General features: G+C 33.3%; 1 protein-coding gene across 1 annotated transcript; it reads left to right on the plus strand.

Annotated features, from left to right (window-relative positions):
- The first annotated feature begins 4592 nt into the window (after nt 1–4592).
- LOC141717932 (protein argonaute 1-like) lies at nt 4593–13920 on the plus strand. The gene is made up of 22 exons (XM_074520198.1): nt 4593–4775; nt 5639–6420; nt 6517–6725; nt 6814–6963; nt 7094–7227; nt 7448–7557; nt 8322–8428; nt 8565–8703; nt 8787–8903; nt 9654–9761; nt 9881–9952; nt 11243–11365; nt 11444–11603; nt 11691–11950; nt 12065–12207; nt 12461–12523; nt 12600–12663; nt 12803–12938; nt 13021–13094; nt 13178–13272; nt 13401–13432; nt 13576–13920. The coding sequence occupies exons 2-22, from the start codon at nt 5647–5649 to the stop codon at nt 13785–13787; spliced, it is 3282 nt and encodes a 1093-aa protein (XP_074376299.1). The 5' UTR covers nt 4593–4775; nt 5639–5646; the 3' UTR covers nt 13788–13920.
- Nucleotides 13921–17261: the final 3341 nt, after the last annotated feature.

The following is a 17261-nucleotide window of genomic DNA, read 5'->3' on the forward strand; positions in this document are numbered from 1 at the left end:
TATTTTTATTTACAATTATGAATAGGAATCGGGATATTCCAAATTTTGAATTTCATGTATTCTTTATACGAAAATAAAGTAAGCATTAATTTGTGAATTGTTAACTTTCATTTTAAAGAAAACAGGAGTTAGTACAAAATGTTAAATTTATTTCGAGAGAGTTTAATTATACTTCATGTCCGTAAAAAAGCTCTCATGATAATATTATACTTTATATAAAATGCGATGCGGTGTCGGGAGGTGATGCCGCTTATCGAGTAATGTGCTTTGTTATGAGCCAAATCGATAGAAAAATAAATTATAAATTTGTGACAATTAGCTTTTAGTATGACTTTTGAATATAGCTTTATTTAAATTTTTATTGGACATATTAAATGTTTACTAAATTTATTGTTAGAGTGTGAGACGGTTTCAGGTGGCGACGTCGATTTAAAAATATCTAATATAATTATAACGAACTAAAATGAAGGAAAAAATATAAATTCGAAAAAAATTATATTTTAGTATGATTTTTAACTATTATTTTTATTTATAATTTACTAAGCATATTAAATATTTACTAAGTGAAAATTGTCAATCTTGGAAATTAGATATTACAGTGATTGTTTTAATCTCATTTTCTTCATAATGGAATTATTTACATCAAATCAACACATATTTTACTCCCTCTGTCTCTAAATACATGTCTATTTTGATTTTGATAGGTCAATTTGACAAAAATTTGTCCGTTATTAACACGTACCATATAATTGAAAAAATAACAAAAATATATAATTGGAGAGTACAATCCATTCATTTTAAAATGTAACTTTCAGATTTCAAAAGAAATAATCGATTATTTTTAATATCAAGTCAAAAGTCGATTAATTTGACTCCTAAAAAATCAAAACTGACAGATAATTAGGGAGGGGAGAACAATATATAATAAATACTTAGAGGATTGTTAACGAATATATAAAATTGTCATGCAATTACATATCACCAAAAATACCCACCAGAATTTTAAGATCCCCATAATACCCACCATATACTACATTTTCAGTGGAGTATCGACCCATATACTCCTTTGTCAGTGGAATATCGAGTGATATACTCCTTTGTTAATGGAGTAACATGTGAGATACTCCTTTGTCAATGGAGTATCATCTAAAATTTTAAAATTTTACTTTTATTTTTTTTAAAATATTTCTAAAAAATATTTAAAAGTGATACTCCACCGGGAAAGGAGTATCATGACTGATACTCCACTGATAGAGGAGTATTAGCCATGATACTATACTGACAAAGGAGTATCATCCTGATACTCCATTGAAAGTGGCATATCATCCTAATACTCCAATATCAGTGGAGTATCTGGTGGTTATTTTGGGCACCTTTTTTCAGAATGGGTATTTTAGGCAAAAGACAGCTAAAAAAAGGTATTTTGGTCATTTTTTCACCGGGGAAGGCGACATCGATGAAAGTTGTTTGGTATAATTACATCGAATCAAATTGAGGAAAAACAAAGAACAAATTGTGAAAAACCATCTTTTAGTATAAATTTTGACTATAATTTTAATTTAACATTTTATTAAACATGTAAAATATTTATTAAGTGAACATTTTCAATCTTGAAAATTAGATTTTATAATAATTTTTTTTAATATTATTTCCTGCACGTAATTAATTAAAAAAATTAACACAAATCTTAATATATAATATTCAGGCCAACCTTCGAGAGAGAACCCTCTTTCATGGAGATATGTGGAGAACCCTTTGATTTTATTATAGAATCACATCACAAATTGTAAAATTTGTGATGTAAAATTCGATGCCAATGTAGAATGATAAATATATTTTAATATTATAAAAAGTTCAACACTTAAATTTGAAAAAAAATGTATTTGATTTAACAGTGGACAACTGTGATTCCACTACAGAACCACTATGAACAATTTCATTAATTTTCAGTGATCTTTTAAATAAAAAAATTGTACACCTTTGTTTTTTAATTTGATAATTAAAATTTGTAAGTATTTATGATGAAAAATGAAATAAATATGTGTATTTTATACTTTTAAATAGTGGTTTTTTATGGACCTCTGTATAAGTGAATCCTCCGTGGATTACCACCCATAATAATTAAATGAGATACAAGATACCAGATATCTACTATAACTAAGTGTTACTAAGATTACCCCACATAAATTATAACATATAGACATTTACAGGTATTTTGGCAAGTTAACTAATTTTTTTTATGTTAAAATAGTATATTTCAAAGTTGATAGTTCCGAAGTGAAAAATTTTGAAGTCCGTCGGTCCAAGATGAATCGACCTAAATGTAAGGTCAGACACATTTCTTAAATACTAAACAAAATTTTCCTTTGGATGTGAGATATTTTTTTCCCAAAAAAGTAAACCATCTGTTAATGATAAACAAATATTTGAATCGGAAAAAGTTTGTTTCGATGATACCCGACCATCGTTGAAACCATTATTATCTTACGGATTTTACTATAATTTTTCTTATTCACGTATATAAGATAGTCTATTTTTGTTGACTATATTCAAACAAATTAGACATGCATATATATATATATATTTGCAATTATTTCGGTGTTTATTACTAATTGTAGCAATGTAATATAATGAATAATAAATTAGCTTACCTGTTGATGATTCGTAGTTTTGTGATAGTCTTCAAATTTGACAATATGAAACGTGTGATCTATATAGATTTCTTTTAAATAAAACTATATTAACCATGTTTTGTAAATAAGATAAATCGACTCAGAACTTTTTCGCATTTATGCAGCTACTTAGTCACTAAGTACTCGATGTTAAAAATATTAAAAAATGAATATATATAAATCAGTTGATTAATCTAATTTCGTAGATATAATTAAATAAAATCGATATTCAGTTTTTATAACAATGTTTTATTTTATAATTTTTTGAATATAAATTAAGAAATTCAATATGAATAACATTGATGTAAGTTTTTGTAGAAAATTCAAATTTTATTGTTATATTTACTTAAATTAAAAAGATGAAAATATAACATTTGCGTAGCACGAGTACATTATTCGGGACCGGAAAGGAAGCAGGGTCAAAAAATTATTTCGTTCGAATTTGGGGTAATAGATCCGTGATCGTGGCGAAAACATCAATTTCTATCATTTATCCGCTAATTACTATCAAGCTATTAGTAGTATTCTTTTTACTGAATAAAATATAAGAAAAAACTTTTTTTTTTAATTTCTTACTTCATTTTTTTATAATTACGAAAATAACTAAATTCTTGTGCGTAGCACGGGCATATTGCTAGTTTGGTAGAATAAATGTACTTATTGGTCAATTATACAAATCTAACTAATAAAAAGACTATAAACAAACTGATAATTTTTTTAACTTTTAAAAATAACTGAAGTCCAAAAGGTATAAGGAATTGATTAATTTTTAAATTAGTGGAATATTGTTTGTTATTTTTGTCAAGTTTCATAATATCTTTTATTTCAATAAATTTCAGTGTAGCATTAACTTGTAATTACAGGCCCCGTTCTTGTATATTTTATTTTTGTGAGTCCATTGTCCACTGTAAACACCGTAATTTAAGCTCAGAGTATTTATTTTACTCCCGTATTTAGGGGTGAGCAACAGGTCAGAGGTCAGAAAAAGACTGAACCGAATCGGAACTGAAACAACCGAGAACCGAAATAACAATATTTCAAGAACCGAACCGGACCCGTTTATATGTAAGAACCGAACCGAAATCGAACCATAAATTTTGGTTCGGTTCGGGAACCGAACCAAAGAATCGAAGTTATATTTTATTTTATATTTATTTATTTTGCATATTATTTTATATTCTAACTTTTTAAATTTTAACTAGTTTTAATTATTTATTAAGGGTAACTTAGTAAAAAAGATTTTTATTAGTGGTGGATCATTTTAAATTTGATTACTTTCTAATATATAAGAAGAAAAAATATTTATAAAAATATTCGGAACTCCATATATATTTAAAGAAACGAGTAATACAATAAAAACCATATTTTTCTTAAAATTTATCAAAATATTATAAATAAGAAAATATAATACGTTATATATATACATATATTTATATATATATATATATTTGTATTTATTCATTTATATACGGTTCGATTCTTACGGTTCTAGTATGTTAAGAACCGAACCGAACTGAGAACCGAAATTTCTAGAAAAACAGGAATCGAACCGGACCCGAATTAGTGAAGAACCGAACTGGAAGCACAATTTTTATCGGTTCGATTCGGTTTTCGGTTCTGAACCGGAAAATGCTCGCTCCTAGCCGTATCAACAGAAATAAAATCTAGGAAAATGCAAATGGTATCCGAGATAATGATTAGTTACGGCCACATCACCAAATCCCCTAGTGGGACCCATATTGATGCTGCCACCTCAGCTAATCCCATCCACGTCAAACACTAGTTGTAAAAGACAGACTGACCCGACTGTTGTACAAAAGCAGACAAACAACCACAAATGTAGGGACATTCTTGTCATTTCAGAAGATCCTCCCTTTCCTTTTTAACCAGCAGCTTCTTCACTCCCCACTCTTCACACTAACTTTGATAAACATACAAACAAAGTGTACATACATTATTAGTATTATTGTACAACACACACACAGTAATAGTAATAGTAATAGTAATAGTAATAGTAATAGTTGTGTGTGGTGCAAAGTGTGTGTATGTGTTTGAAAGCATAAACTAACAAAGAGAGGTGTTCATAGAGACCTGTACTTTAAGGTAATCATTGTTACTATATTTCTGAGTTCTTTTACTATATTATCTTGCTCATATTTAATTGTTTATGCTACATAATCTTGTTTTGCTTAGATGGTAATGTTTATATTTGGTTGGATCTGCTTTATTTTTTGTGTCTTAAGCCACTGCATTTTTCCTTGGTATACACATATATATCTTGCAAATAGTTACTTGTTTTTGCTACTTAATTTTGTATTGCATTTGTTAAATTTATGGTTTTATGAAGATGTAAATTGTTCATCTGAAATGGAGGGGTTTGTCTGTCTTGGAGGCAATTTCTGTGTTTTAAATGTGTTTATTTGGCTTCTGTAATCTGTTGGTTGTGTTGTTTATTTGAAAAGGGTTTTTCGAAATTTTGATTGGGCTTTTGGTTTTGTTTTTATAAAAATAGGTTGGCTTTGTTTGTATATGTTATTAAGAATGTGATAGGTTGGATACTATCTTGTTGACACTTGGTTGCATTTTGTGTTGCTAAGTCTTTTTGTAATGTTTCCAGTTATTGTCCAATTATGGATGAACTATTCGGGACTGTTGTGTGTTGGTCTTTCCTATCTGTAATATTTGATTGTATGAGAGGGAGAGGTTCTTCTTAGGTTTTCAAAACGCTAATTTTGTTATTCAGGTTAAAGTTGTCTTGAACCAGTTTGTTATGTCTTTTGATGATATGATTTGTTTTTTCTCTGGGAATTAACTTTAGTAAATTGCTTTATCTGGTGGCTTGATATACTTGACGTTGAAGCTGCTTCTATTAATGAATTAATAATTAGGTTACGTCATTTTGGATTGATTTTTTTTTTGTTAAGAGTTTGTTTGCTCATTGCTTGTAATTTTAATGGCGGCTGTAGTTAATAGCATGGTGAGAAAAGGGACTACTGCACAGTCTGGTGGAGATGAGAGTTGTGAGTCTCAACAAGTGAGTGGAGGCAGTGGGGGTGGTGCACCTCATCAACAACCACAAAATCAGCAACAGGGTGGCAGAGGTTACGCTCCTCAGCACCAGGCAGGTGGAAACCAAGGTCGTGGAAGTTATGGAGGAGGCAGCGGCAATCAAAGAGGTAGAATGGCTTCTCGGCAGTACTATGGAGTGACTCCCTATTACATTCAGCAGCAGGGTAGGGGAACAACCCAACAGCAGCACTATGGAGGCCCTTCTGAGTACTATCAGCCGCAGGGCAGGGGAAAACAGCAACAGAAGCAGCACACTCGACAGCAACTGTATCAACAGCCCGGAGGACACCCCCAATGGCATGGTCGTGGTGGCCAAGGAGGTACTAGTGGACCTTCCAGGCCATTTAACCCCGAGCTGCACCAAGCTACCCAAGCTTTACATCAATCAGGGGTCATGACCCAACCCTTGCCGTATCTGAAATCAACTGGGGTGGTGGAGCCTGAGGGTCATTCGTTGTCCTTTGTTCCCGAACCCACTTATCAGGTGACCGAGCAGTTTCAGCAGCTTACTGTGCAGCAAGAAGGCTCTTCCAGTGAGATTGTTCGGCCTATTCCAGCTTCAAGCAAATCACTTGGATTTCCTCTTCGACCAGGCAGGGGCAGTTTTGGTTCCCGTTGTATTGTAAAGGCTAACCACTTCTTCGTTGAACTTCCAGACAAGGATCTGCATCAATATGATGTGAGTTTCCTTGGTCTGTAATTTATGTTTACATCTTGGTCTCATATCTGAGAATTTAATTATGATACAACATATTCCAATTGTTATGGTGTTTAGGTCACCATTACTCCAGAGATAACATCCCGCGGTGTCAACCGTGCTGTTATGGGAGAACTGGTAAAATTATACAGAGATTCTCATCTGGGAAAGCGTCTTCCTGCATATGATGGTAGGAAGAGCCTATATACTGCAGGTCCTCTGCCTTTTATTTCAAAAGAGTTCAAAATCATTCTCATTGATGAAGATGATGGATTAGGCAGTGCAAGGTGTTGTTTCTGGAATTCTTTTGTTATTATAAACATTATGTAACCTCAAAACAGCTGTGATTATATTATTATTTTCCCTCAAATGCAGGAGAGAGAGGGATTTCAAAGTTGTTATCAAACTAGCTTCACGTGCTGACTTGCACCACTTGGAAATGTTTTTGAAGGGGAGGCAGGCTGATGCGCCTCAAGAAGCACTTCAAGTTCTAGATATTGTGCTACGAGAATTGCCTACAGCTAGGTAGGTTTGCATCAACCATGACTTATGCCCAACCTTTTTATTTTTTTTGATTTGTATTTATCGTGCATATATCAATTAATGTGCATAATAAGGTCGTGCTGATCTAGTGAGAGTTGGTAAACTGCTATAGGTATTGTCCCGTTGGTCGTTCATTCTATTCTCCTGACCTGGGAAGAAGGCAACCACTGGGTGAGGGATTGGAGAGTTGGCGGGGTTTCTATCAGAGTATCCGCCCCACTCAAATGGGATTATCCTTGAACATTGGTGCGTCATATGACAATACACTATACTGTTACACCCTCATCTTTCTTTAATATGATTTTATACCAAGTCAAAATTTATCACAATACGAATGAACTGGTAGTAGCAGGTGTATATGCAGAATAACTTTTTTACTATTTCTTTTTTCCTTTATGAACTAAAACTTGATCAGTTAAGATCTGCTCATGTGTCATATTCTGACACGACTCTTTTAGTTGTGCAGATATGTCATCCACTGCATTTATTGAACCGCTGCCTGTTATCGAATTCGTCTCACAGCTTTTAAACAGGGAAATCTTTTCTAGGACATTGTCGGATGCAGATCGTGTTAAGGTTCAATTCTTTCCCCTACATCTACGTGATAGTTGTGAAAGCTGTTGTTTGTTATGTTCCTTTGATGTTTACTTTTCAAGAGTGTAGCCTTTTTATATGTTTACATCGAGGGTTATTTTTTCCTTGATATATATGGAACTGGATGGTTTAGTTAACTCTTCTCCTTTTTACGGTTTTTACATGATTTGTCCTTTCTTCTATACTTTTTACCCTTGAAAAAAGTAAGCATAGGTTGTTTAAGAATTTCAACTTTGTTCCTATTACTTAAGATTTTTTTGCAATTGAACTTAGTTAGGATTACTCGGTTTTGGGATAATCACAGGGTGCAATTGTTGTATGGCCGTTTAACTAATGTGAATGACCGTCTTAAGTTTCCCTATTTAGAGAGTTGGGGTTGCTTAAAGCTTATATGTTATATGTGAGGGATTTCTATTTAAAACACAAATTTATACTCTTCAGGCTAAAGTGCACATTAGTTTACATTTATAGTTTTTTCTTGAGAGGTGTTAAAAACTTTTCCAATCACTATAAGGAAATAAAAACATATATTTTTATTTTATCATCAGCTATAGATATAATAGAGTGTTTGCTAGCTTTAAATACATTTTCTTTTCTTTTTAAATAGTTGTCCCGTAGATGTCAGCCTCTACATGTACTTGCTGCACTCCAGTCTTATTTTGATGCTTGGATCTAACCGCCACCGACTATTTTGTGGCTAGTGATAAACACTGTTCTTATTTTAATTGGTGGCATCTTTTTTTCAGATCAAAAAAGCATTGAGAGGAATAAAGGTTGAAGTTACACATCGGGGAAACATGCGTAGGAAGTATCGCATATGCGGTCTAACATCACAGGCAACAAGAGAACTGACGTATGAATCAGTGACTATATTTATCAGCTAATTTCAATTGTTGTTATACATTACCATTGCTCGTTAATCTCAACTATGCATCACACTGACTCGGCACATCATCGTTCCTGATATGTTATTCACTTCCATTTATCAGTTTTCCTGTTGATGAAAGAGGTACTGTGAAATCAGTGGTAGAGTATTTCAGAGAGACCTATGGTTTTGGCATACAACATACTCAATGGCCTTGTCTGCAAGTTGGTAATCCAAAAAGACCAAATTATCTGCCTATGGAGGTTTGAGCAAATATTTCATTTTGGCTTGCAGTCTTTTGGTCTCTTGAAGAATTCATTGTGCTTATCTCATTATTCTTTCTCAGGTTTGCAAGATTGTGGAGGGTCAGAGGTATTCTAAGAGATTGAATGAGACACAAATTACTGCTTTGCTGAGGGTTACATGTCAGCGCCCTGGCGAGAGGGAAAATGATATTACGAGGGTCTGTTTTACGGAACTTAAATGATTTTACGGAACTTAAATACATTTTCAAACTATCACATAAATTTTTTAAGAACTTTTATTTTTTTATTTATACGGTGTCTTTTATTTATGCTTCGAACCTCCTTTTGTGTTGAGTAACCTGCTCATAAATTGCCTTTCGTGTCCACATTAAATTATGAGAATGTTGGGGGTGGCTGGGAGTCGAATCTTAGTCCTCGCGCTAGCCTAAACTCTGATACCATGTTGACTAACCAGCTCATCTAAGACCTTAAGATGTTAGAGTAAGGCCCCAATAGGATCTATATTCTAACATTCTGCGCACCCCGCGTATCCTCTTCTTTAAATTCGCCGATACGCCACCTGGCATATCCCGTACGTATTCAGGCGTATCCCCGTGCACTACGCACCGCATACGTATACGTAGTTCTTCACAGGGGAGAAGTATCCCTGCTTCACAGCTCTTTATGATACAAGTTGCTGAAATATAAATAAAAGCTTACAAAGATAGGAAAAACAAGACGTTCTTGGTTGCAATGTTTGTATGTGTGCATTCCTTGATGCCCATAATAGTGCATTGTCACTAGTTTTTCAAACTTACATAGATAAGAAGAAAACATCTTTCGAATTTCGATTGATGCAGGCAATCAATGTATAATAGTTGCTCCTCTTTAGCACCTGACTGGAATTTTGACTTAATCTTTTTATCTTAGATGTTCATGTTACTTTTTTTACTGGCATTGTTTTGCAGACTGTTCGTCATAATGCATATGCTGAAGATCCATATGCCAAGGAATTCAGTATAAAAATAAGTGACAAGATGGCTTCTATAGAAGCTAGAATTTTGCCTCCTCCTTGGGTAACTGATTAATTATGTCTTTACTTGTTGACTGATTCATAATCTTCATGTTGTCATGCTTGTGGTTTATTGACAGCTTGAGTTGGGTTGTGGATAACTAGTACCTTACTTTTGTACAGCTAAAATATCATGAGACAGGTCGTGAGAAGGATTGTCTTCCCCAAGTTGGCCAGTGGAATATGATGAACAAGGTATCTTTGTAGTTTGTTCTGTGCTTTTACCATATCTGAATCAAACCTTGTCAATTCCAATTAAAATTGGGGATGACTCTTGCAGTTACCTTTTATGTGATTTTCTGATCATTTGTTTTATAGATTTTATCTGTCCACTTTAGTCATTTAATCTACTCTATTGATTTTTTATCATATAAAACTAGAGGGGCAGTAAAATACTTTGTATAAGACCTCATTTGATATTTCACACCTTTTATTCCACATTGTCACTACTACGGACGGGTATACGGCCGTGATACGAAACTGGACCTACTTTGACGTGAGATGAAATTGTTTTGCTGGAGGGTGTTTCTGCTTCACATATCGTGTAGGGATCTATCCTTCTATATTAAGTATTGGCAGAGCCAGATCTGCCGCTGTGGTGCCTGGAGCACTTTTCTTTACAAATTGGTAAATTTTTACATGATCATATTTTTTCTGATAATTAAAGTGGTCTCCCTTGTGGTTAAGATGCTAGCATGTTAAGTAGGATACCCGGGGTTCAAATAATTGCTCATGTTAAAGTTGAATACGTATTTGTAATCTTAAAGTAGTTTTTTTTGTGTTGGAACTATGCACTATTCACATTTCTTTATAATAGAAGACACTTTAAAGAGTATCAAGATATGTCAGTTTCTACTTTCTGAAAATTCCCATCTAGTTTTTCTTGTCATGTTGAATTTACAGTTATTAACTAATTATTATGCAGCATCTGCATGGCACTTAATTGTAGCAGACTTGTATTTTCTGAAACTTAAGGCTGCTAGAGAATAAAGGTGCACAGATGGGATTTGTTGTTAATTGTACGTGATTAAGTAAAGAAGTGAATATAGTAAAAGAGATGGAGACAACGGATATATAAACATAGAATTTGTTGTTAATTGTATGTGATTAAGGAAACAAGTGAATATAGTAAAAGTGATGGACACAACGGATATATAAACATATATTATTAATTATGTTGTAACACAGCTCTTACTTTTGTTTGTATGGAGAGCTTCTTGCTTTAGGAAATAGTTAGGGACTATTATTTCTAAGCATCTAAGCACGAAGTAATACTGTCTTGTTAATATGTATATTTTCCTAAATTAACTAGTTCAGTGCGATAGTGAAAAGCTACAGGGTATTGTGTCCCAATATAACCATATCTGGCGGACAATCTTAACTTGGCAATGGGAAGTCAGAGAAGTATCAATCCTAACTTGGCAATCGAAGTCAGACACAAAGAGAAGTATCTTTAAATTTATTATTGTTTGTCCTGTCTTTCAGAAAATGGTCAATGGTGGTATAGTTAACAATTGGATTTGTGTTAACTTTGCTCCAAATGTGCAAGAGAGCGCTGCCCGTGGGTTCTGTCATGAGCTTGCACAAATGTGCATAATATCGGGCATGGTATTGGTCTTCTTAACTGCTTTGTGGTTTTATTATATCCTATTACTTTGAAACCCTGACATGAAGTGCTTTCTTTAGCAATTCAATCCTGAACCCGTCCTTCCAGCGCTCAGTGCCCGTCCTGATCAAGTAGAAAGAGTATTAAAAGCTCGGTTTAAGGAGGCCATTTCAAATGTTCCTAAGAAGGAGCTTGATCTATTATTTGTTATTCTGCCTGACAACAATGGCTCTCTTTATGGTATTGGATTCTTTCATCTTTTGTTTAATTACATTGGTGTTGGTCTTTCATCTTTTGTTTTTTATTTTTCTATTTATATTGTTTCAGGTGATGTGAAAAGAATTTGCGAGACAGATCTTGGCATAGTTTCCCAATGCTGCTTGGCAAAGCATGTGTTCAGAATGAGCAAGCAATATCTTGCTAATGTGACGCTGAAAATTAATGTTAAAGTTGGCGGAAGAAATACAGTCCTAGTTGATGCACTTTCAAGGCGCATTCCCTTAGTTAGTGATAGGCCAACTATCATTTTTGGTGCTGATGTCACACATCCCCATCCCGGGGAAGATTCAAGTCCCTCAATAGCAGCTGTACGAACACTGATTGTATCTTATATGATAGCTTTGTGGTTTTCTTGGTAATTTTTACAATTTCTTAAAGCATACATTGGCAGTCAATGTGACAGTTTTTAAATGGATATGCAGGTTGTTGCTTCCCAAGATTGGCCAGAGGTTACAAAGTATGCAGGGATAGTTTGTGCCCAATCCCACAGACAAGAGCTTATCCAGGATTTGTACAAGACCTGGCAAGACCCAACTAGAGGATTTGTAACTGGTGGCATGATAAAGTATGATCTATGTCTGTCTAAGTTTAAGAAACGTCTGATGTGTATGAATGTATTTACACTTTTGTTAATATTTTAAGTTTTTTTTGAAAGTTGTTAATATTTTTAGTTTGTACTGCATTAATACTCCTTAAGGTAGGTTGCTTTTTACTAAGACTTTAAGAGACATGAATCTGCTCTGGTATAAACCGTCGACCTCAAAGGCCGTGAAAACCAATGGAAGAACGATTTCTCAATCAATCATTGTTTACTGCAGGGAACTACTCATTTCATTCCGTAGAGAAACTGGACAGAAACCGCAGCGCATAATTTTTTACAGGTATCTAGTTGTATCACGGTTCATGCATACTGTTTGTGGTGTCAACCGTGTTTACAAAAGTAGAAATCTTTTGTAGGGATGGTGTCAGTGAGGGGCAGTTTTATCAAGTTTTGCTATTTGAGCTTGATGCGATTCGCAAGGTATAGTGTATGCAACTTGTGTATAAAACATTTCTGATCTTTTATGTTGTGCCCCAAGGGAAAGAATTGAACTTAGATGCTCTCATATTGACTTTTTTTGTTGTTTTTTGCTGCTTTAATTTTTTTTTCCAAATTTCAGGCATGTGCCTCTTTAGAGCCACAATATCAGCCTCCAGTAACATTTGTTGTTGTTCAGAAGCGTCACCACACAAGGTTGTTTTCCAATAACCACAATGACCGTCATCAAGTTGACAGGAGCGGAAATATATTGCCTGGTATTCTTTATGTCCCCTGTTTTTTTGAGTTACGATCACTTTTAATTGAACAATTTCTTAATCTTCTTGTTGGATATTTCAGGGACTGTGGTAGACTCTAAAATCTGCCACCCGACCGAGTTTGATTTTTATCTGTGTAGCCATGCTGGGAATCAAGTAATAATACCCTTTTGATTTGTTTCTAAGTAGCTTTTTTGGATCTTTGTTAACTATCTGCTTTTGGTTTTTTTACATGACAGGGGACCAGCAGACCTGCACATTATCATGTCCTTTGGGATGAGAACAAGTTCTCAGCAGATGGTCTACAGTCTCTTACAAACAATTTGTGCTACACGTAAGTACACTTCCAGCAAGAGTAGCAACTCACTTCTTAAACTTTATAATGGTGTTGCTTGTAACAGTTTAGTCTTGCTGTTAATCTTTTAATTCTAATTGGTAATCCATTTTGTTTTATGTTTCTAGATATGCCCGGTGCACGCGATCTGTGTCGATTGGTAAGCACCTTTAGTAAAAAATTTGGAGAGAATCGAATCTTTTTCTTTTGGTGGTTGGATCAATATTAGTTCTTCAAATGGATGTTTATGTTTTATTGGGACTTTTTAAATATTGTAACTAATTCATCTTCTCTCTGGTGCAGTACCACCGGCATATTATGCTCACCTTGCAGCATTTCGCGCACGTTTCTATATGGAGCCTAATACCTCCGACAGTGGTTCAATGACAAGCAATGCAGCTGCTGGACGTGGTGGAATGGGTGTTGGAAGAAGTACCCGTGGTCCGGCAAATGCAGCTGTGAGACCCTTGCCTGCACTGAAAGAGAATGTTAAGAGAGTAATGTTTTTTTGCTAGAAGTTCTGTTTTGCATGACTTGAAGTACAAACTAGAATTGATTGGCATTGGATGCTCAGAATTACAAAACTCTGGTCATTTTAACTTAATTTAACTCCTGCAGCTTGCTTGCAAGAAAGGAATTTTGTGTGTCGGTCCTGTGTTCTGGAAAAAATAAACCCTTAACTTTTGCTGGCTCTGTTCAACTACTCATATTAATTTTCTTCATGATATTTATAAATTAAAGGATCTGCATGCAAAATTTGATTGCTAAGTATTTCCGGCTTTTCATATTAGTTTGTTTGGAGAAAAAGAACCATTTATAGGAGCTGTGAGATCTTTGTTGAGGGGAATGATGAAAGAAATGATTGATTTAAAAAAAAGAAAGAAATTTGAAAAGATAGAATGAATAAATCAATATGCTTGACTGGCCTTCTTAATGAACGATAAAATACTTTAATTTTTGGTTACTAATACTAGTTTAAATCCTATGGAAATGGAATACGCAGTTTCTCTTAATATTTAAATATTTTAAAAATTTTATTAGCAATAAGTCATTGCTGTAGTTTAGCATATAATTTCTCATTTTAGTTTAGCACGATAAGGACTATACGTAGAATAGTTTAGCAATTTAATATTGACTAAATTATATAGGGGTGGCCGTAGTTTACACCGATTTTCAAAATATTGACCAAATTTTCAAATTTTTAAAATAGTGGCAACTTTTCTTTCCGCCTTTCAAAAAAATGGCTGTCGGCAACTACCATTAAGTCTTCTCTGTTAACTAATATATTTAAAGTGTAAATTGCATACTCGTGGCCGTACTTCACACTTATTTTTAAAATAGTGACTACATTTTTAATTTTTTAAAAAAATGACATTTTTAAATTTTCATTGTAGGAAGAGTTTTAAAGAGTTTTCCTAGATTGATCATAAGAGCATCTCCAATGGTGTTAGCTATAATTGGTTGACTAAATTGGACCTGTAGGATAATTTTTAAAATTTGTTGATCCTGTAAGGCATTGTACTTCGATGATATTGCCTATATTGGTTAGGTATATTTTAAAAATAGTATGTTATTAAAATTTTATGTTGTGTTAGTCCCTTAACAATGTAACAAGAATTACAGAAGGGGGGTTGAATGGAATTCTTGAAACTTTTTCTTGAATAAAAATGTTCTAACTTAAATATATATATATATATATATATATATATATATATATATATATATATAAGTGAATTGATTAGCAGAATGCGGAATAGTTACTTGAAATAAATCAAAACACAAGTAATTAAAAACAAGAGTCTTTAAAAACTTTCTGGTGGATTTGAATGATTCCACCAGAGATATATAATATATATCGAGAGAACTCTGTGTGCAAGAAGCTCAAAGCTGCTTACAAAATGATAACAACTAAGAATGAGAGAAATGCTAAGAATGCAGCTTACAAATGTTTCTCTCTTGGTTGCTTAGTTTCTTAGTTACTATTCTATTGCTGCTTCTTGGTTTATATATCACCAAGATTACAAAGTTATAAGACAGGATAATAAAACAAAAACTATCAAGTCTAATACAATACTACTTCATTACTCTATTCCAGCATTTTTGAATATCTTCATAATAACATGGAAATGACAATGCTTCTTTGTTCTCGAAAACCCAGTTGAATAGGCTACCACATTCCATTTGCATACACTCGACGCATGTGACTGTGTTGTCACTGTCAACAGATATTTGAACTCTTTATCCGTCGGGTTTATGATTATCCGTCGAGTTAATGATCATCCATCGGGTTGTTGATCATCTGTCGAATTCATTGTTATTTATCCGTCGGGTAGCAATCAGGCACTTGACTTCATTTCATTTATGCAGAATTACAAGACATCATCTATGTACAATTAATCAACCTATTCTGCATATGTAGTTACAGTCAACATGACTTAGATACTACTACAGATTCTAAACAATGTGTATGCAGAAATGTGCTACAGACTTATTGTTACATAAGTTACTCACTCGATGGATAATAAGTCATCATCCGTCGGGACTAAAATGAGTTATCCGTCGGGACTATAATCCTTATCCGTCGAGTGCTACATTTTCACTAAGTAAAATCTACCAAGGTGTTTTGTTCATGTAATCATCAAGTACACAACATATACACAACATGTTGTTATAAATAGAATATATTACTTCAATATAGTAATAAATAAATATTTTTTTTACAAATTTCTTACAGGTCTGTAGTGGTTCAACAAATATTTCCAATATCAAGAGGTTGGCTATATTTATAAACAAGGGGAATGTACCATTGGAGATGGATTTTTCTACATAATCTCTATATTTTTTATTTATAGTATGTATTAATGATTTTTAGCTAAGGATTCTATGTGGTTGGAGATGCTCTAATACTAGGTGTCGATTAACAAATCATTATCACTTTGGTTATAAGTTTTTTCAATGGGTGGATACTCTTCTCTATATATTTGGTAAATTTTAATTCATATTTTTGTGTGAGGAGGTGGAAAAGATATAAAAGACGGGCACTTGATTAAATTTGAAGTGAAAAAACTGATAATTATTTAAGTTGTGTTTGTACCTATTTGTTTAGCGATATCATATATTTTTTGTAACGATAAAGATGTGAGTCCGGGTAGCAATTCAACGAAACAATTCTTTTAAAAGGTGAAAAAAGATTTCAACAATTTATAAAATTTTAACTACTATTTTGAAAATAAGTACGAAGAACAACCACCATTCTGTAATTTACGCTTGAAATATATTATTTAACGGTGAAGACTTAACGGGAGTTGACGGCTGCCATTTTTTTTAAAAAGCGGAACAAAAAGTTGGCCATTGTTTTGAAAATTTGAAAATTTGGCAAATATTTTGAAAACGATGTAAAATGCGGCCACCCCTCTGTAATTTACTCTTTAATATTTTAGTAAGTGTATAATATTATTTATTTTTATTTTTAATAACCAAAATAAGAAAATAATAGTTGAACTAAATTATAACAGATTCTGGTTATTACAGTTTAATATAAATATAAATTCAAAAAAAATTAATCTAACAAAATTACTCGTTTATAAATATTCTTTCATAAGTTCCCTGTATAAAACAAAACCCTATTCGTAGAGCTGCAAATGAACAGAGCCGAACCGAGTTCTGTCTGAGCCGAGCCTAACTTATTTTTTTGTTAAAACTAGCGGAGCCGAACCAAGTTTAATAACCGAGCCGAAAGTGATGTTAAAACTCGACTCCTTTATAAATGAGCAGAGTGCAAACCGAACACGAGTTTGTTCACAAACAGCCGAGCCGAACCGAACTCGAACCGAGTCGAGTTGTCCACGAATAGTTCGCATATATTTTTCAATCAATCAACCTTAAAGTGTAATTTATAATTTTACAAGTTGTATCAAAATCAAATACTAGGCATATCTTACAATTATATAAATACACTCACACCGTACACTTATTTCTTAATCTATATC

This window comes from Apium graveolens, chromosome 4 (assembly GCF_009905375.1).
Source record: "Apium graveolens cultivar Ventura chromosome 4, ASM990537v1, whole genome shotgun sequence".
Taxonomy (NCBI): domain Eukaryota; kingdom Viridiplantae; phylum Streptophyta; class Magnoliopsida; order Apiales; family Apiaceae; genus Apium; species Apium graveolens.